We start from the raw sequence: 21,128 nt of genomic DNA, 5'->3' as shown, positions 1-21,128 counted from the left end.
GGAATTGTGCCCTTGAATAATGGAAAAATTCATGAAATAAATGTTTACCAAACAAAAGATGTATATGAATGTAATTTCCTGTCAGATTGTCTTATCTTAGAAACAGTTTTCTGGGTCTCTTCTCTCAATCAGGCATCCCACTCATCCTTGACTTCATTGAGAGTATTTTCTGAGGTTATTAGTGTGCACACAACTAGTATAGCGATGGAAATGGGGTGGGATAATTTCCCTGTGAAAAGAGGAAAACGAGCAGACAAATATGTGGCATACAACATGCAAAGGCAGTTTTGTGACCTTCCCCATTTAGACTTCTCCCATCGTATATCCCCAGTAGTGGCGACCATACCTAGTTAAGCCACGCTCCTCCGGGAGCACGGCTGGGTGTTGTGTGTTCCCAGTGGCTGACACAACTATGGCAATCATGAAAGAACCCTTCCCCTATGCTGTAAGGGCCGAGAGGAACTCTCGCGTAGGAGTACACCCTCCCGTGTTCAAAACACAATCACAACAAGTACTCCTTGAGTGCGTGGACCACATCCATGTCTTATCAAATACAAACCCTGGTAAGGTAAGAATGGGAATTCCCGATATGAAGTAACCCACTAGGGAGTGGGGAAGGAAACAATTCCTTTTGTTTTAATTACCCTCACACACCCTAGAGGTGTCATGCTTCATCACTGGGTCACCCTGACGCCTAAAAGTCAGGGTGGGCTCGAAAATATTCCAGGGGGATATATGGCCAGTGGGAATTAAAGATTAAAACAAGAACTCCCTGGAATACGGTCCCTAGTGGGTTACTTCATATAGGGACTTCCCATTCTTACCATACCAGGGTCTGTATTTGATAAGACGTGGATTCGGTCCACGCACTCAAGGAGTACTTGTTGTGATTCAATGTTTTGAACACGGGAGGGTGTACTCCCACATGAGTTCCTCACGGGCTTTACGGCATAGGGGAAGGGTTCTTTCCCGATTGCCATAGTTGTGTCAGGTATTGAGCAGCATACAGCTGTGGGGCTTGTTTCTGATAAATTCCATAATAAAAAGTTGTTTTAAATATACTGTCTGGTCAGTTGAGTTCGCCCACAGACACTTACCTATCACTCTTTGCACTATCGTCACCTATCTGTTGGCACTCCTTACCCCCACCTTCTATACTATTTGCACGCTTAGAAATTCACCAATCATGGCTGAAGCTTTTGGCCTCGGATATTCAGATGAAATAGCATCTGCCATTTTGGCTGCCCATTCATTACTACCGGATACTAACATAAGTCAAAGTTTCAACCAAGCCCAAAATTGGGATGAGTTGAAGGAACTGAAACGTACCCAAATGAAGGTTTTGTTACACGGAGTAATTATGACTGAATATTTACGTGGAAATACAGCTGCCACAGGTCTCCTGCTCATAAAGGCCCTCAATCTTTTTGGATGATCCATTGTTTCGGAAGGAGTGGTCACTAATCGTGTGGCGATGCACACGCGATTGGTTGATCCTCATTATAAACACAGCCAAATGAATTTCTGAGGCGCTGTTGATAAAAATAAAAACCAGCGAAGATGCACTGATGACTGAAATCAAAATCACACTCTTTAAGAAAAAACTTGAGGAAGGAAACAAAGATATTGGGGAACATAAGGACTGCTTGATGCGAAGTAAAATTAACAAACTACAGAAAGACCTTAAGAAATTCTGCCATGAAAGAATATACCCATACAGTAAAGATGACTACAAGGGTCAAGAAAACTCTGATTCAGGATCATCCTACTTGGGAGAATCCGGTACCTCAGACTCAGAACAAGACGAGTGGTCAAGCGATGGCTCTAACAAGAGCTGGAGAGGTAGACCAAGAAGACCCCGGAAAGCGAATTTCAACCAGGGTTATGTACCACCACAATTGTACCCCCTGGCCAGGAACTTATGGCTCTGCTCCGTTCCATGGACTGCCCCAATACCAAACAGGACCCTTCTTCCAACCAAACTACAATTCAAACCCTTTTTTAGGACAGGGCGGGAGAAGAGGAAGAAGGGGAAACAAGAGTCTACAACCACACTACACTGCTTCTTAAGTCTAATTTATTCCCGCCAGACTCCTTGATGCTCCCGGAAGTCATTGCTTTTGAAGAGGGTGTCACTAAGGAAGTGGAGCAACTTCAAGTGAAGAAAGGCATCTACAATAACTTGAACAACAATGAAAGAGTGGCTTTAAAATCTTTAAGCACAAGATCTGATATTGTAATCAAGCCGGCCGACAATGGGGGCGTGACGGTCATTCAGAGCACGAATGCCTAGAGAACAGCATGTATGAATCTCCTGGCTGATGAAAAATACTACAAGGAAATCAACAGAGACCCCATGGCACGACTCAAAAAAACAATAAGAACACTGACCACAGATGCGCTAGAGCGCAACTGGATTACGAAGAAAGAGCATGACTTCCTCACTCCAGACGATCGGAGGGTGCCGCTCTTTTACACAATACCTAAGATACACAAAGGTAAAATTCCACCTCTCGGGAGACCCATTGTGTCTGGTATTGTGTCCATCCTTGAATCTCTGTCCAAGTACAAGGATTGGTTCTTGCGACCCCTTGTCACGCGAATCAAATCGTATGTGAAAGATACTAAACATCTACTCAACCTCCTTTATAGACATATCATACGACCCAGTAGTAAATACCATGGTGTGTCAGAACTAGGCCTGGGCGTTGAACTCCACTCCGTTCGCGGAGTTTACGGAGTTTTCTGCACTCCGCGCTCCACGCAGTGCAAGAAAACCCTGCTTCGCGTAGTGCAGCGGAGTTGTTTACCTGCTCGCGAATGGTAAGTTCGCGAGCTGCAGCTCGGGTAGAATTTATACCCGAGCTGCAAAAAGACCCACGCGAACAGCAGTTCGCACAACACTCCGCCACTTGCGAAACTTTGCGGAGTATTTTTGTAACTTCGCGAAGTTCCGCGTACCAAAACTCCGCGAACTACGCCCAGGCTTAGTCGGAAAGTGGAAGCGCTCTATACAAGCATTCCACAAGAAGAAAGCATCTGCGTGATAGAGGTCCTCTTGAGACACGAAGCCTGGCAATGGGAAACACGTGTCAGTTGGGTCATCACCCTCATGTGCTTAGCCCTAACCAAAAACCTTTTCAGTTTTGAAGACCAAATGCATCTACAAGTCCATGGTACTTCTATGGGCAGCACCTTTGCGCCTAGCATAGCGTGTCTGTACGTGGGCCAATTTGAATACCAACATATCTGGCCCACGAACCCTTACTCTGATAACATCTGTAAGTGGTTTAGATAAATTGATGACATCTTGATCATCTGGAAGGGAGATGAATCCAATCTGAATAACTTTCTAAACTGGATGAACCAGCTTAATCCACACCTGCATTTCACCATGACCACAGACAGTGAGGTGGCTTCCTTCTTAGATGTTAGGTTCATGGCCAGGGGACAGGGGAGGCACCCTGGTCAGTTCACTTTACACCAAGCCCATAGACAGAAACAGCTTGTTACATTTTGACAGTGCCCACCCGTGTGCCTTGAGGGAGAACTTACCAGTTCCTCAGGGTACACAGGAATTGTGCTGACCTAAAAAATTATAAAAAAGAAGTAGAAATACTAACCACTAAGTTGTAACAGAAGGCCTACCCGAAAAAAATCATTGAAAGAGCCAATAAAAGATCTCGCAACATCCCCCGAGAGGCCTTACTGGAATCACATGAAAGACGAGAAAGAGACACATTGATATGTGTCACCACATATAATTCTTCTTCTAACGACATTAAAAAAAATCATCAACAAGAAATGGTCGGTTTTAACATCAAACAACCTTACGTTTGCAAAACCAATGTTTTTGTTTAGGAGAAACAAAAGTCTAAGAGACACATTGATGCATACTAACACACAGAGACCTAAGACTACTAAACAACTTACACTTTGGAACATCCCACCAGTTATAGGTCACTATCCATGTGGGTCATATGTGGTGGGTCCCCTGACGGAACACACCACACTAATTGACCTCGGTATGACATGCCCTTGGGAACAACATTCGCATACTAGTTGTAATAGCAACAGGGTGTTATAGCAAAATTGTGGCAGCCTAACTCACTGCCCACTATCTAGAAAAAAATCACAGTGATACAGACATTAAATGGACTATCATTGAGAAGGTGAAGAGAACTGGCAACCTTACCAACAGACTTCTAGAGCGTGAACAACGATGGGTCTACAGATTGAAGACCCATTTAACTGGGCTCAATGATTCTATACCTTGGATCCAACTTAATAAAAGATGATTTTAGTACTTCATATTCTGTGAGACACTACTAATCACATTTCATCACTGGAGTTGGTAGAATGAGGTGCACATGGAGCTGTTCTAGTTGGTATCTTGTGAATGTTAAAAGAAGTACACAAACAGCATATCGCTAAAATAACCTTTACGGAAAAAAGCTGACTCTTTCAATCATCGTGGCGCGGGCAGTCTGGATCCCTTCTTTCACATGGTACAGATTCCAGCTCTAATATCCTAGGCGTCACCAATTGACATACATCCACACTTTGGCCATGTCACCCTGGCAACACTGGTCTTTACTGGCCGTGTGTCTGTAATAAACGAGGGACATTTTTGAACATCACGCCAGGTCACAAAAACAACAGGACGTAGTAATACGTTTTACTATGTCACCTTGGCACCGCTGTTTTTACTGGCCGAGTGTCTCAACAAAGCTGGTGTAGTTCAGAATTTTAGGAAGATTCACAAGCGCTACAGGACGTAGCAATAGTTTTTGCGGTTGATTACGAAAATATTCTTCGTATTAATTGTTTAAAACTACTCATGTTTATTACTAGGGCGTAATTATATGTCACTAGAATAACAGGACATAGTATTAGTTATTGCCATATCACCCTGACCTCACTTTTTTCACTGGCCCAGCGTCTCAATAAAGCTGATGTCTTTTTGAATCCCAGGTCAGTTCACAAGCACTACGGGACAAAACAATGCGGTTTGCGGCTGATCATGAAAAATTTCCCTTAAAATAACTTTTTATTTACTTTTGTTGTTTATTGGGGTGTTATCTTTATTTGATCATTCTTTTTGTAAAAATGTGGCTTCCACTATCCGGAACCAGAGTCTACGTTGGGGACCACAATTCCCAGCGTTTTTTCTAAACGTATGACGCTGTATTCATGCGTCCACTCTCGTTGTCCGTGATTTTGGCCACAACCAGAGGGCGGGGCATGTTCCAGCTTCCCTGCGTGCTTGCGGTATATTTAAACACCTTTCTTCGTTTGTTCTGCCAAAAAGCCTGTGGACCCTCACTGAGTAGGTTACTGAGCGTGGCAGGACCCTTGAGGTCGAAAGTAGCATTGGCCACTGGTTACCACTTACTTTACAACAGGTACGTGTGATTACGCTACAATATGGCCATTCCTGGTTACTTTTAACGTCACTTCTTGTCTTCATTTTTCTCACTGGACATCATTCCTACCGCAATGCAGTGTTCGACTAAAGGACTACCCCTTGAATTTGTGAGGTCCCCGGAGATGATTTTCCTCTCCCGCAGTCGGGTAAGGGGCACTGTATGTATGAGTAGCATGAATGATTCAGCACGGCGACTGATAGCAGCATTTGGCTTTTTAGTGTGTGTGACACGGGTTTCCTTCACTCTGAGTGTACACGCACAAGGATGTGTATAGCGACAGTATACGATAATGGTCGCCACCACACTATATTTTACCACCTACGTGAGTGTGGTAAAACTAAACAGTATCTTAATCACATACCAAATAGATGTGGTCGTTGATGTGTCCTTCATACCGTGATGACAACACAGGTGCCTCGGTAAGCACATCACATGTGGAAAGCAGTGACGTTTTTCTATTGAATAATGCACTATGATCTCCTTTTTGTTGTTTGTTCTTGTATTTACAGATGAAGTGAAAGAAAAAATTAAAAAGATAAGTTATCTTTACCTAAAATTTAAGGAGCAGCTGTCTACCTTTAAATAATAAGCAGTATAGGGAAACTTCTTCTGCATTTCCCAGGGAGGGAGGAAAGTCAAGGACCTATTTAGGCCCACTTGGGACTGAAACATGTTGGCATTAGGATCATAATACTCCAACCCTACTCTTATTTACATTTTTTATTAATCCTGACAGATCTAAGAATAAAGGGACACTGGGATCTGCCTGCGGTTTTTCAATCTTTAATTCCCCCTGGCCATATATCACAAGAGGTCCCTGGAACACTGTCGAGCCCACCCTGACTTTTAGGCGTCGGGGTGACCCAATGATGAAGCATGACACCACTAGGGTGTGTGAGGGTAATTAAAACAAAAGGAATTGTTTCCTTCCCCACTCCCTAGTGGGTTGCTTCATATAGGGACATCCCATTCTTACCTTACCAGGGTTTGTATTCGATAAGACGTGGATTTGGTCCACGCACTTAAGTAGTACTTGTTGTGATGCAGTGTTCCCAGTGGCCTCCTGACTCACTCTCATTGCTCCTGCTTCGGCAGCTTCTTTCGGGCTAGATGTCTTCCCGCAAATAGAGTAACTGGACCTTTTCCTTTTGGTCTTGCGTGAGGGCGCCTGTACTCGGTAAGGGCACTGTCTCCACATCCTCCTCCTGCTTTGCCCTCTTTCTGTAGTCTTGATTCTGGGTCTTCAGCACTCTGGTCGGCATCTGACCTCATCCTCAAGTCAATCAACTAAAGGGGCCATGTCCCTCATTCATCATTTTGGCCGCCTCCCACTTACTTTCTGGGTTAGAATTCGCAGCATTTCCGGGCATCCCTTTTTCCCCTGCCTGACCTTGAAGAATGGGCTGTAAAAGAAGAGCAGGTAGTTGAGTCTTTCAAGTCTCTGCTGGTGCAGTGCCATGGTAAGTAATCTTCTGTATCCTCAGATGGGTCCACGCCACCCCTTCAGTTGTGACACATCCCCACCTCAGGATTTTCACACTCTAGTAAAAGACAATCTAGATAAGATATCTATGTTGTTATTGTCCTGACCCTTCTGATGCCGGACCTCAAACTGAAAGGGTTACAAAGAAAGGAACCATCTCAGGACACGTGGGTTATTGCTCTTGTTCCCGATCATCCAGGTCAAAGGGGCATTATCTGTGTACAGTATGAAAGGTCTGCCCACCAGATAGTTGCTTAGTTTTTCCACGGCCCTTTTAATGGCTAAACATTCCTTTTCAACCATGGGGTATCGTTGTTCTGTAGGAAAGAGTTTCTGGCTTATGAAAAGGACATGCTCTGCTAGCCCATTAGCATTAATCTGGGACAGCACAATGCCAATTCCGACCTCAGAAACATCTGTTTGTAAGATGAACTTCTTATAAAAAATTGGGGAGATCAGGACTGGCTGGAGGTAATAGATTGTTTGAGAAGTCTAAAGACCTCCTTGACGCGGTCTGTGGGATTTTGCATTTCTCTGTTGAGAGTCTCTTTCTTTAGGAGATCTGTTGAAGGACTAGCAATCATGGAATATCTGGAAATAAAGCACTGGTAATAACCAAGAAGGCATGCACCCCTCTTTTGTTATGTGGAAATGGGGTGTCGTTTATAGAACACACCTTATCTTCTTGTGGTTCAATGAGGGCATTGCCCAATATGTATCCTAGGTATTTAACTCTAGAGTACCTTGCTTGGGACATTTTTGCATTAATATGTAGATTGGCCCCATTTTATGCGTGGAGACCATTTCTACAATGAACAAGGTGTTGTTCCCATGTTATGCTGTACATGACTATATTGTCAAACAAGGTAAATTTAGCCCGCCTGAGTTACTCTCTATATTAGATCTAGCGAATATAGATAGTAGACTGATTCTATACTTGAAATATGTTTTCTTTAGGTTCCAGAAAAATTATTCGTGGAACTTACCCTTTAAATAGATGACATCGCGATGTGTGCGAAGGTTAGTCAAGTATTCCTTCTAGCTAACTGTTATTCACATGAAGGTTTACTAGTTTGCCTTTTTTGGATAACTCCTCTGTTTTTTCTTTAGAACCCGTTTTGAAATCAACTCTATTTAGGCAATTAAACCACATGAATCTGCAGATTAATGCTCAGTTGGGGCTTATAATCTCCTCTTAACCAGAAGAGAAATAAAAGGTAGTTTCTCTACGCATACTTCAATGATTTGTATTATCACTATAATTATGATTGATATGAAATTAAAATATGGTGTTTCCATTTTAGATTCTGTATCAAAGCCTATATAAAAATAAGATTTATCCTTAGACGTACTGTCAATCCTCTTACCTGTTGAAAGTAAGTTACATCGGATTAATATAGAATAATATTTAAATTCTTGAATATAATATGGAACATTCTGTTCCATCTATGCTAACATTAGGTGAATCTATACACGGTTATATATAACATGTTGCATTTTGTGATTGGTGTATTTTCAGCCATCATCCATACCAGATAGACAACATCGGTTAATGCAAATTTTACCCCATAAAAGATCGATTTTTGATATTTTAAGTAAGTCTATTTTCACTATATAGTTTGTCTTGTTCTATCTTTCTGTTTTTCATCTCTCTCTTTTGGCTATTTGCATTTCATAATAGAGAAGAAAACTGCTCTAAATATGTGTAAATTAGTTTGTTCTAGCATTCTATTATCACAGTACTTATATCAGAATATTAATTTTACTGTTCATGTTGGGAATTTGAGAATGTATTCACAATAATGATTTAGAAAAGATATTGATGCAAATATAAACATTAGTCTGTTTTCTGATTATACGTCTTTTATTATTGTAGATACTTTTGTGGCTACTCCTGATGAAGGCGTTGTGAACGCCGAAACGCGCGTCGATTACGATTATTCATTACAAGCTGCCACTTATTTTATATTGTATTGTATTGTATATTTTTTATTGTTGTTGATCTATTTTTTAATTTATATTGTATGTATTAGATGATATGAAATTCCTTTTTCTTTTTGAAAAAATGAAAAAATGAATAAGATGAAGAAATAAAATTGATTATCCTTGAAATTAAATTGATGTTTTTAGCATTTCTCTCGTTTCCCAACATCAATATTGATAGATGGTCTTTTTTACATAGAGACTGCCTAGGAGTTTATTTTTACTATACGTATATTGTCAATATAAACAGAGGCATAGGATTGATTCATGAATCTTTGAAAAGTTTCCAGGCCCCATAAAGCCCAAAGAGCAAAACAGTAAATATAAACAATCCCTCTGTGGAAATGTGGATTTTCCTGATCAGTTATGTCCCCTATCTTGGACCCCAACGGTTCTATATGCATGTTACAAGTACATGTATGTTCCCTCCAGTTCCAGTTTCTAAGACGCAAACATATGTGTGTCTACCGTCAACATGTTCTCTGTCAGATCCGCCATCAATGGGCTGGATATTTGGTTCCTAAGTATGAAAGGCCACCGACTTTATATGGCTAAGTTACTTCATTTTTACAGTTCAGGCAAGTAGGCCCGATTCTGTCCTCAAGCTTTTCCCTGCTCTCTGTCTTTGACAGCTTCAGCTTGAGCTCGCATCTGTATCCATGAACTTTGTCCTACTCCCTGTGCAGCTAACGGTGCCTGCCTCGGCCAGTTTTCGCCTGTCTGCCAAGAAGTTGTATTTCACCTTCGAATTATCTATTTTGCTCTCCAGCCGATGCATTCCTGTCCAGTGATTTAGGTAAACATTTCCTTTAGCTCACAAGCAAGGAACTCAGCTTTCCGTCCTCCTGCAAGTGATTCATAGCCCTGTTGCCATGGAAAGTTTTCTATCCCTCGCATCTCATATAGACACTTAGACGCTTGTACACGTACACAGTCAGTATAGAATAGATTCTGTCCGAGAGTCTCTTCCTTGTGGATAACATAGTTCTTTAAACATAGGATGTTAGATATGATTTGGGATTAGGTTGACTTGACCCCAGACTTCTCGTCTCCACATGTAGAGCTAAATGTCAAGTCCCCTTCACCCCCTAGTTGCACGTCAATTACACGTCATGCTGCCGCGCGCGCATCTATGCCAAGTATTATCTTATAGATCCACCTATGTCTGATAATTCTAACCAATCATGTTTCTTTTATTCCTTATTACGCCTAGTTTCGATTATGTCACTGTTTTGTCACTTTTCTTATCAAATGTTACGCCTTCTACATTCGTTTCATTGTAATGTACTTATTATAAAAATACATGTCTGTTAATAAATTATTGTACTTCACTTCCTGAGCCCTCGTGGTGACGGAACCTGGAGGCCGCGACTCGAGTCGGCCATTTTGAATGGAATAAAGCCCATTAGAAAACCTCTTATACCACGGATTCTGCCTCTTGTTATTTTGAGCTATTTATTTTAAGATTCCGTATGAAATTCAGTCCGGTATTTTTATTTACCACATAATGGCGCCCGAACAGGGACACTTTCTCATCTCACGCGCCGGCGGTGCGTTGCAGGCCCGGTCTCCTGCCACAGCTGGACGGACCATAAACGCGTACCAGCAGGATTTCCTGTAAGCTCCCTCCGGTCAAGCGGGGGCGACTGAGGCTGCGATCAACCCAGACGAGGCGGTGAGAAGTGCGAAGTATCCCGACCAGAGCCTAGCTGAGAGAGCAAGATCCGAGGTATACAGAGGCCCACCAGGTTTTCCGAAATCCCGACGTCCAGAGGGTCCGATGTCCGCAGTTATCGAGTCCTGTCCATTCTCTGAGGCCTTCCGTTTCAAGGAGCTACTCGGTGAGTACCATCGCCGGGGAGGCGGGTTGACGCGCACATAGGTTGTGCCGGTCAAGACGGATTTGGGTACACAAATCCGGTCTGCACTGTTTAGCAGTGTATATGTACTGTTTAGCAGTATATCAAGTATTCCGAAGTATTCAGTTATTGTCAAGAATTCATATCAAGTATTCCGAAGTATTCAGTTATTGTCAAGAATTCAGCGTGGTGATTAGTTAGGCAGACTGTCATCATTGTCGATCATTGTTATAATGTTTAATGTTTAATGTTTAAAGTATTCAGAAATGTCTTGCATATTGTGGTATGAATGACTGTTCATTGTTCACTGTTCATTTATGGTGTTTTTCGTATTAAGAAAATTCAAGAGTAAGTATCAGATCAGTTGTCAATATGCCGCTCTTCTCGAAGTTAAGACAGATTACTACCAGAAAAGGGGTGCTTGAAGAAGCAGTTCCTATTCCTCCTAGAGACACTCCAGGACATTTCATGTACCATAAGCATGGCTTAGATGCCATATTGTTTCTTGATCTATGGGTAGATTATACCAAAGGATTACCGGAAAGTCAAAGGTGGCCCATAGCGGGAACCTGGGATGCAGAGTGCATCATGAAAGTGGAGGAAGAGTTATGGAAAAGAAAGGTCAGACAGTCACAGAAAGACGCTGTTGAGTTATGGCGTAAAGAATCTCATAGACGAACAGAAAAAGCACGTAGACAAGAAGAGAGGAGTAAAGAAAGTTCAAATAAAGTTCAAGAAAATCTATTAATTGAGGAAGGTATCCGAGTGAAATCAGAACAAGTGAATAGACAAAGAAATGCTCTTATGAATGGTATGTATCCCCTTCTAGCCGAAGGACTACCTAAGGCTGCTCCAGAGATACCAAAAGACTTGCCACCCCCATTATTTCCAATTAAGGTACATCCAAAGGGGCATCCCAGAACCGCAGAAGATGTTTTTCTTTCCTCATATCTAGACGATGCAGCTCCCGAGTATGCTAACGCCACACCACATAGACCGTCTGGCGGAGGGGTTCAACGTCAGGATCAGGTATCTGTCCCCGTGCAACAGCAAGTCCCGATACAAGCTTCGGCAAGCACATCTGTTTCCGCATCTGTCTCCGCAGTCGATCCTATAGGGGTATCGACACCCATAGTTGCTGTGTCACGTTCAACGAATCCATTCACACCCGACGCCCCAGATGGGGCCACGGGAGGTGCTAGCAGTACTTTTACACCACCCAGAATAAATAAACTTGTTTTTCAAGAGTCAGCGCATTCACGTACACCTAAATTCGTAAGTGAACGTACGCTTAAGGAACTCCTTGTAAATTGTAGATATGACCCAGTGGTTGGTAAAGAGGACGAAATGGTCCTGGCATCATTACGTATCAGGCGAGCCGCAGAGTATTTAGCAAGGTTACCAGGGATGACTACGCATCTAGATAACATATATCATTTTGTTCAAACAGGACGAGATCCAGGATGTATTAACAGAGCTATGGAATTCCAGAAAGTAGAGATACAGGGGGAACTGTTACGTTTCCTCATAAATTGTGTAATCAGAAATCAAGATCGTCCGGGGGTAGACCCGAATGCAATGCTTATTCTTACAAGATGGAGTCAGAATATATCAGAAGGGAGACACGATAAGCAAAATTGTATAATAGCCATGTGCCGAAAAATCCGTAAAGAAATAGAGCGTATTCATGAAGAAAGATTGGGAACAGACGAGTTTGAGCAAGATGAAGTGTCCGAATCAGGGAATTCCGCAAGACAGTCAGAGACCATAGCCTATGTAGGCAGAGGAAGATCTTGTGAAAATACTAGATGTTTTTCTGATCCCATACACTCTGTATGTCCAAATAATAGCAGAACGTATCCGACGCCTGTAATAAATCTGAAATCTCCTGAACATTTGTTTCAAGCCGCAGATAAAATACTACGAGAACGAAGAGGTTATCACCTCCTCGATTCCATGGATGAGCAAGAATTAGCCAGATCAGCCGTTCACTGGATTGACAGTCCTGAAAAATACGGTGATGAGACCGTAGCACACACGTTTTTTAACCTCAGTACAGATGAACAACGTTTAGCTGGAATATATATGATTCAGCAACTCCTCATATTATATAAGAGCCAACATGCTGACCCTGGTCCTTTACCTGATATATTAACGGAACTACTCACGAATAGATGGAGAGGTTCTAGTAACAAGCTAATTAAAGAGATATTAGTGTCACGTAAGCAGTATGTCCTTTTTGTAAGTCCGGATTCTCTCTCGCTGCCCCACAGAGAAAGAGCACCGTACTACATGGATAGACAAAATCCTCTACGAGAAGTGCACCCAATAAAAGGCGAAGACAATGAGTTTCACCGTGTATTTGTTTACACACCCATATCAAAAATGGAATTATTAGAAATGAAAAAAGTAGTACCTAGTCATGACAAAGACCCAGCGGGTTTCCACCGAGAAATTAAAGACATGTTACTGATGGGAGAGTACACCTTTCCTGATATTATGACGATATTAAAGGTGCTTTTGCCTGCTGGCATATATGAAAAACTGAAAGAAAAAGAGTGGGAAGTGGGAGACCAAAAGATAGACTGGACAGCATTAGCAGAGGAAGAAAGGGGCCGAGCTGCAGGTTCGGGGCTCGGGGATAAAGTTAAACTATTACCAGGTTTACTAGTACAGGTACTGCCACGTTTATTAACTACAAAAAAGGAAGATTGGGGTGCAATCACAGCCTGTAAACAAAAGCAAGATGAAGACACAAGCGATTATTATGCTCGATTTGAAAAATGTTTTGGTATAAATAGTGGTATAAAAGCAAGTAGTGATTCATATCCACATTTATTTGTGACAAAATTAGTGGAAAATGCATTGCCTCCAGTGAAGAATAGAATATTGAAATTCGAGAGTACCTGGCAAAGTAACACTCCGTCGCAAATGCTACAAATGTTACAGTATCATCACAATAGAATTAGGGATGAACAAGAACACGAGCATAGACGCATGAAGGATACAAAAATGAAAATGCTAGTTTCTCAGACAGTACCAGCGGATGGTCACAAAAAGGGTGTGACACATTCTGGTGATTCTGCAGTTCCTGTAAAAGGAACCTGCAATTACTGTAAACAACTAGGCCATTATGTACATGATTGTCAAGTCCTGAAACGTAATATAGCTACAGGTATTGCAAAGGAGAGACCACGATTAGTTAGACAAGATCAGAATGAACAAGGAGCTATGCAGCATGGACAGTCCATGCCAGTTCAGCAACAGTCCATGCCAGCCTCACAGCAACCCATACAGTTTGTGCCAGCTGCACCACCGTTGCCTGCTACTGCCACACAAACCACAACACGACAAATGTATCAGACTGCACAGTATGAATACCCTGAGTATCAGCGTTACGCATGAACCAGCCTAGAGAGGGAAGTTGACTTACCGCTTATCGAGATTCCGGTAGATCAAGAAGGACCTTATGTACATAGTGAATTATTAGGTCAAGATAGAAAATTCTTACTCGATACAGGGGCAAGTCGAACAACCATAAAACGTAGTGAAGTTCCAGGGGCACCCCTCTCAGGCTCTCAAAATGTTTCCCTTGGTTTTTCAGGAAAACCTATTGTTAATGAAGTATCACAGCCTCTACCACTTACGATAGGACCTTTGACACGAACTACAGATTTATTGCTTACTAAATCATGCCCAGAAAATCTGTTAGGAATTAAGACTCTGAAAGCACTAGGAGCCATAATATGTTGTTCTCCGGAAGGAGTAAGGTTGTTTTTACGTGATTTTAAAGGTCACTATGTGTCTAGAGACATGGATCCCCGACTACAGACTTTACCAGTACATCTATGGGCACAAGGCCCTACGGATGTTGGCTGCATGAACATTACACCCTATCGAGTTACATTGAAAGCAGGAGTGGTACTACCACGAATGCGACAATACAAGTTACCGCATGATGCTGTAGTGGCTTTGTTAAAAATCATTGATGAGCTAATTGCCCAGGGAGTAGTTGTAGAAACAGACTCCAATGTATGTAATTCACCGATAATTCCGATTCTTAAACGAACTGATCCTACTGCTCCGCCAGTATACCGATTGGTTATTGATTTGCGTGAACTAAACAAGTGTATTGTACCACAATTCCCTGTGGTCCCTGATATATCATCATTGTTGACAGCAATTGATTCCGAAGCAACATTCTTTACTGTAATTGATCTCAAGAATGCCTTTTTCAGCGTCCCAATAGATCCGGAAAGCCAATACTTGTTCGGATTCAGTTTAAATGGGCGCAGCTTTAAATTCTCACGCGCTCCTCAAGGATTTACAGAAAGCCCCAGCATCTACAGCCAAGCATTGAAACGAGAACTTGACAGTATCCACATGCCAGTCAATACTGCACTGCTTCAATATGTCGATGATCTGCTGATCACCGCGAGAAGCGAGCCAGAATGTGAAAAAGCTTCTCTGACAGTTTTACATTTCCTAGCCGACAAGGGGCACAAGGTGTCCCCTTCTAAGCTGCAATTCTGTGTTCAGCGAGTTATTTATCTTGGTCACTCGCTGTCCAAGGAGGGAAGGCAGCTTACACCAGATCGCATCCAGTTAATTGCTAACATGTCAATACCCCAGACACAAAAGGAGGTGCGGGCTTTCATAGGCCTCACTTCATATTGTAGGCAGTGGATCCCTCAGTACGCATTTCTAGCAAAACCACTCATTCAGTTAACTACACAGGAGGCAGCCACATCGACTGTTCTCCCTTGGACTCAGGAACATACACAAGCTTTTGAAAGCCTAAAGGAAGCTTTATGTCAAGCACCTGTTTTAGCAACACCATGTTATAGCAAACCTTTTACACTCTTTGTTACAGAACGCGAAGGTACTGCCTTGTCAGTACTCACTCAGGATCAAGCAGGATCATGCAAGCCATGTGCTTATTTTTCCAGTACATTAGATCCCGTAGCTCAGGCTTTGCCTGCATGCCTGAAATCAGTGGCAGCGACAGCTTTAGCAATCAGACAAAGCGATGCCATAGTATTAGGACACCCGTTGACAGTTCAAGTACCACATGCAGTAGAGGTTCTTGTGAACCGAACACAAACACAACACTTGACCATAGCAAGACTTACCGGTTATGAACTGACATTGTTTCAACCACACATAGAGATCCGACGGTGTAATACATTGAATCCTGCTACACTATTACCTGTAATTGGAACAGACCCACTAGCTCATGATTGTGTTGAAATCATTGAAATAAAGACGAAACCTAGACAAGACTTGACAGACGTTCCATTGTTAGATCCAGACCTGACGTTGTATGTAGACGGATCATGCATGAGAGCAAGTACAGGAGATTTAGTGGCCGCGTATGCAGTCACAACAGACACTGAAGTTATTGAGACACATTGTATAGATACTCTGTCAGCCCAAGCAGCAGAACTTATTGCTCTAACGCAAGCCTGTATTCAAGCCACAAATAAGAAAGTTAATGTATACACTGACTCACGTTATGCATTCGGAGTTGTACACGACTTCGGCGTGCTATGGCGAGAGAGAGGTTATTTAACGTCCCATGGTGCCCACATTCAGCACGGGCCCCTCATTCATGCCTTGTTAGACGCAATACATCTACCCACTGCTATATCGATTATGAAATGTAAAGCACACACGAAGGTTACTGATACCATTTCTCAAGGCAATGATTTAGCTGATAGAACAGCTAAACAGACTGCTCAGAATCGCACATTAGACATGACAAAGCCAATAGTTCAGATACCAACACAGTGTATGACAATTAAGGATCCCGCACTTGACGTAATTGACATACAGACACATGCCACAGCAGAAGAAATAAAGAAGTGGACGGAACTAGGAGGGATCCAGACAGATCAAGGGTGGATGACAAAGGAGAAATCTGTATGGTTTCTCCCTGATTCCATGGTTCAAGCCATTATAGCTACAGTTCACAGTCCAGCACATTTAGGAGAGAAGGCTATGCTAGACAGCATTCAGCACATTTGGTTCAACAAACATTTACGAGCAGCAGCTAAACAAAAAGTTCGTACCTGTATGATATGTTGTCAGTTTAATCCAGGAAAGAGTGTTCCCGTAGAGCAGGGTGGATTTCAGCCTCCTGACCATCCTTTTGAAGTCCTCCAGATGGATTATATTCAGATGGAACGTTGTCGAGGATTCAAATATGTCCTCGTAGTTGTCTGCGCTCTCTCCCGTTGGACAGAGGCGTATCCCGTATCAGATTACACTGCCCCGACTACTGCCAAACAGCTAGTTCGAGAATTCTTCCCACGGTACGGTTTACCACGTGTTGTATATTCAGATAACGGCCAGCCTTTCTCATCCGAATTAATGAAACATGTCTCACTCTTGTTGGGATATCAGTGGAAATTCCACTGTGTCCGACACCCCGAGGCAGCAGGTCTCGTAGAAAGACATAACCAGACACTGAAAATCAGACTGTCCAAAATATGTAGAGAGAAAGGTGTCGACTGGATAGTAGCATTACCAGTTGCACTCTTTTACATGAGAATGGTAGCACACTCTAGAACAGGGCTATCCCCGTATGAGGTGATCTTCGGTAGACCGCCGAATATGTGGGGGACGCCTATACCACGTAAAATAACTGATGTTGACTGTAATATGCTGACAGATTACCTGGCTTCCTTGATGTCTGCACTACAATCTTCTCGTTCACAGGTAGCTGCAGCCTTTCCCGACAACACTGAGGCGAAACCCCATGACGTTGTTCCGGGTAATCTTGTCTTTGTGAGAAACTTCGACAGGAAAAGTCAATTGGAGCCCAGGTGGAAAGCACCCAAGTTGGTCCTGTTGACCACAAGAACAGCCGTGAAGATCGAGGGACGAAAAGGGTGGATTCATTCAAGTCACGTCAAAAAATTTCATGGACTACCTTCAGATATAGACACTGTGCCCTGCACTCCCTCACAGACTGATTCAAAACTTCCTTTTGTTGAAAAGAATGACTCTCAGTGCTATAAATTAAAGCTTAGGCCCAAACAGTCGAGCAATTTGATTGTTTAAGTCCTCTCCAAGGTGAAGCGGTTGAATTGTCTCCGACATGTATCCCTTGGACCTGAGTAGAGAAAATACCCGAGAAATGTTGAAACGACAGGCGTATTGTAAATCACTGCGTAACTACTGTATGAGGACATTATTAATTTTGTTTTTATTGAGTATTTTAGTAATTATTACGAGTGTGATTTTGTACATATATCATCCTATCTCTAGACATGTTTATAATGTTGCTGCAGAACATTCTTTTAGTGACCTACCGCCACATGAATTATCTTATAGACTTGCGCTGCGCAATAACACCTTCATTAGTATGTTACATCATTCCCATCAGACTAGTAATGCGACCAATTGTTGGGTGTGTGGCCGACTTCCTCCCTATCAGAATAACAAAGGAGTTCTGCCTTTCTTCCCACATCCATTCACACACAATGGCTCCTGTGGAGCATGGTTTAGTTTGTTAAATTCCATAGACCCAGACACAGCAGTTTATCAACAACATTGGATATGGGGAAATCTGAATCTAGTTTTATTCAAAGTCTGTCACCCTAATAAGGAGGGTCACCCCAGTAGAACAGGAACTGATTTAGAAAATGAAGTGTATAAATTAGGTAATTTTACGCCTAATCTTATGATTCTGAAAGTCAAATCCGAAGTTGAACTAATTCTGCCCACTATGTCCGTATTTCCAGTTAAGGGTGAATTATGTGTAAGAAAAGTTGGTTCCATACATATGGGCCATAGCCAATGCGTTACTACAGTAGAATATAGTGATCAAGGTAAATCTTCATTTAGAGCTTCTCGCCATTCTTACTTCATATGTGGTCAGACGGCATATATGCGTCTGCCTCTAGATTGGGATGGTACCTGTTACATAGCATTCCTTTTGCCACCTGTTTTCCTAGCTCCCCCTGATTATTATCGAAATGTTCATTTAGTACACAATAGAGAGCAAAGAGATCTCCCAGTTGTCGATTATACTGAAACAGCATGGGACAAGTATGTAGATTTCAATAAAGGTATCTTTCCCTATATAGGTACAATATCAAATAGTAAGCTGATACGCAGACTCACCAAGACTCTTGAAGCTGTAGTAAACGAGACTATAGCCGCCCTAGGCAATCTGACAGAGGAACAATCAGTGATGAGAATTGTTGTTCTCCAGAATCGTCTTGTCCTTGACGTCATCCTGGCCGATAGGGGCGGAGCTTGCAGGGTCATCGGATCCAGCTGCTGCATATTCATACCAGAAAATTCGCCATCTGTATATAAAGCTATAACACGCCTTCATAAGATTGTAAGCCAGATACACGAGAATCCAGGCACTTGGACGTGGTCCGGGTGGTTTTGGAGTGTGATATCAGCCTGGGGATGGAGAGTTCTATCCTTCCTAGGTATTGGCCTTCTTATGCTCTTCAGTTGTTGTTTATGCCTACAATGTGGACCAGCGATTTGTGGTCTGTGTGCCACATCATGCATTCCACATCACAGGTCCCGTTCAAAATCCCGGAAGAAGAAAGAAGAAGAAATGATGCTCCATGAGCAAGTCGATGGATTAATGAAGATTGATGTCTCGTAAAGGGCAAGAAGGGGACAAGGAGGGAATGTGGAAATGTGGATTTTCCTGATCAGTTATGTCCCCTATCTTGGACCCCAACGGTTCTATATGCATGTTACAAGTACATGTATGTTCCCTCCAGTTCCAGTTTCTAAGACGCAAACATATGTGTGTCTACCGTCAACATGTTCTCTGTCAGATCCGCCATCAATGGGCTGGATATTTGGTTCCTAAGTATGAAAGGCCACCGACTTTATATGGCTAAGTTACTTCATTTTTACAGTTCAGGCAAGTAGGCCCGATTCTGTCCTCAAGCTTTTCCCTGCTCTCTGTCTTTGACAGCTTCAGCTTGAGCTCGCATCTGTATCCATGAACTTTGTCCTACTCCCTGTGCAGCTAACGGTGCCTGCCTCGGCCAGTTTTCGCCTGTCTGCCAAGAAGTTGTATTTCACCTTCGAATTATCTATTTTGCTCTCCAGCCGATGCATTCCTGTCCAGTGATTTAGGTAAACATTTCCTTTAGCTCACAAGCAAGGAACTCAGCTTTCCGTCCTCCTGCAAGTGATTCATAGCCCTGTTGCCATGGAAAGTTTTCTATCCCTCGCATCTCATATAGACACTTAGACGCTTGTACACGTACACAGTCAGTATAGAATAGATTCTGTCCGAGAGTCTCTTCCTTGTGGATAACATAGTTCTTTAAACATAGGATGTTAGATATGATTTGGGATTAGGTTGACTTGACCCCAGACTTCTCGTCTCCACATGTAGAGCTAAATGTCAAGTCCCCTTCACCCCCTAGTTGCACGTCAATTACACGTCATGCTGCCGCGCGCGCATCTATGCCAAGTATTATCTTATAGATCCACCTATGTCTGATAATTCTAACCAATCATGTTTCTTTTATTCCTTATTACGCCTAGTTTCGATTATGTCACTGTTTTGTCACTTTTCTTATCAAATGTTACGCCTTCTACATTCGTTTCATTGTAATGTACTTATTATAAAAATACATGTCTGTTAATAAATTATTGTACTTCACTTCCTGAGCCCTCGTGGTGACGGAACCTGGAGGCCGCGACTCGAGTCGGCCATTTTGAATGGAATAAAGCCCATTAGAAAACCTCTTATACCACGGATTCTGCCTCTTGTTATTTTGAGCTATTTATTTTAAGATTCCGTATGAAATTCAGTCCGGTATTTTTATTTACCACACCTCGGGGGTAGTAAAGGCCATTTTTTCTCGGTCTGATACTTTTAAGGGCACCTGCCAATATCCTTTTGTGTGTTGTAATGTATGTGGTCTCACTCGGGTTCTCAATTAATTCATCTGCCCTAGGAAGGAGTTTTGCATCACATGTGGACACCCTGTTGATGGCCCTAAAGTCAATGCAGGAATGAATGGTGCAATGGGGCTTAGTCACGATCGAGGAGAACCACTTGCTCTAGGAGGGTTTTATCATTCCTATTTGGAGCATCCTCTGCACTTCGTTGTGTATGGCTCTCTACGGTCAGCGGGAATTCTATAGGTTTCTTGTTTCGCAAGAGCCCCTGGTTGAGTGGGAATGGCATGTTCAGCCAAATGGGTCTTACCTAGGGATATCAGAAAAGAGGTGTGAGAAGGGTCGTAACACTGACAAAAATTAGTTTTTTTCATTTTCTGTAAGCACATCATTAATAGGAAGGAGGCTAGGAGTACTCTGTTGAGGGAATACTGTGCTAACTGAATTTAACTGTTTAGGTGTAGGACCTAACCACTT

The 21,128-nt window shown here is 42.5% G+C and overlaps 1 protein-coding gene across 1 annotated transcript in view; it reads left to right on the top strand.

Moving 5' to 3' along the window:
* Window positions 1-5,241: 5,241 nt before the first annotated feature.
* LOC146785551 (uncharacterized) overlaps window positions 5,242-21,128 on the top strand; it is a 96,821-nt gene continuing 80,934 nt past the window's right edge. The window contains exons 1-3 of the mRNA XM_085633067.1: window positions 5,242-5,405; window positions 5,506-5,574; window positions 8,432-8,507. Coding sequence (XP_085489193.1) covers window positions 5,551-5,574; window positions 8,432-8,507 — 100 coding nt within the window. The 5' untranslated portion in view covers window positions 5,242-5,405; window positions 5,506-5,550. The remainder of the gene's footprint in view (window positions 5,406-5,505; window positions 5,575-8,431; window positions 8,508-21,128) is intronic.

Source organism: Triturus cristatus, chromosome 11, assembly GCF_964204655.1.
Source record: "Triturus cristatus chromosome 11, aTriCri1.1, whole genome shotgun sequence".
Lineage (NCBI taxonomy): Eukaryota > Metazoa > Chordata > Amphibia > Caudata > Salamandridae > Triturus > Triturus cristatus.
Note: the sequence above shows the minus strand (reverse complement) of the source record. Positions and strands in the feature narration are given on the sequence as shown.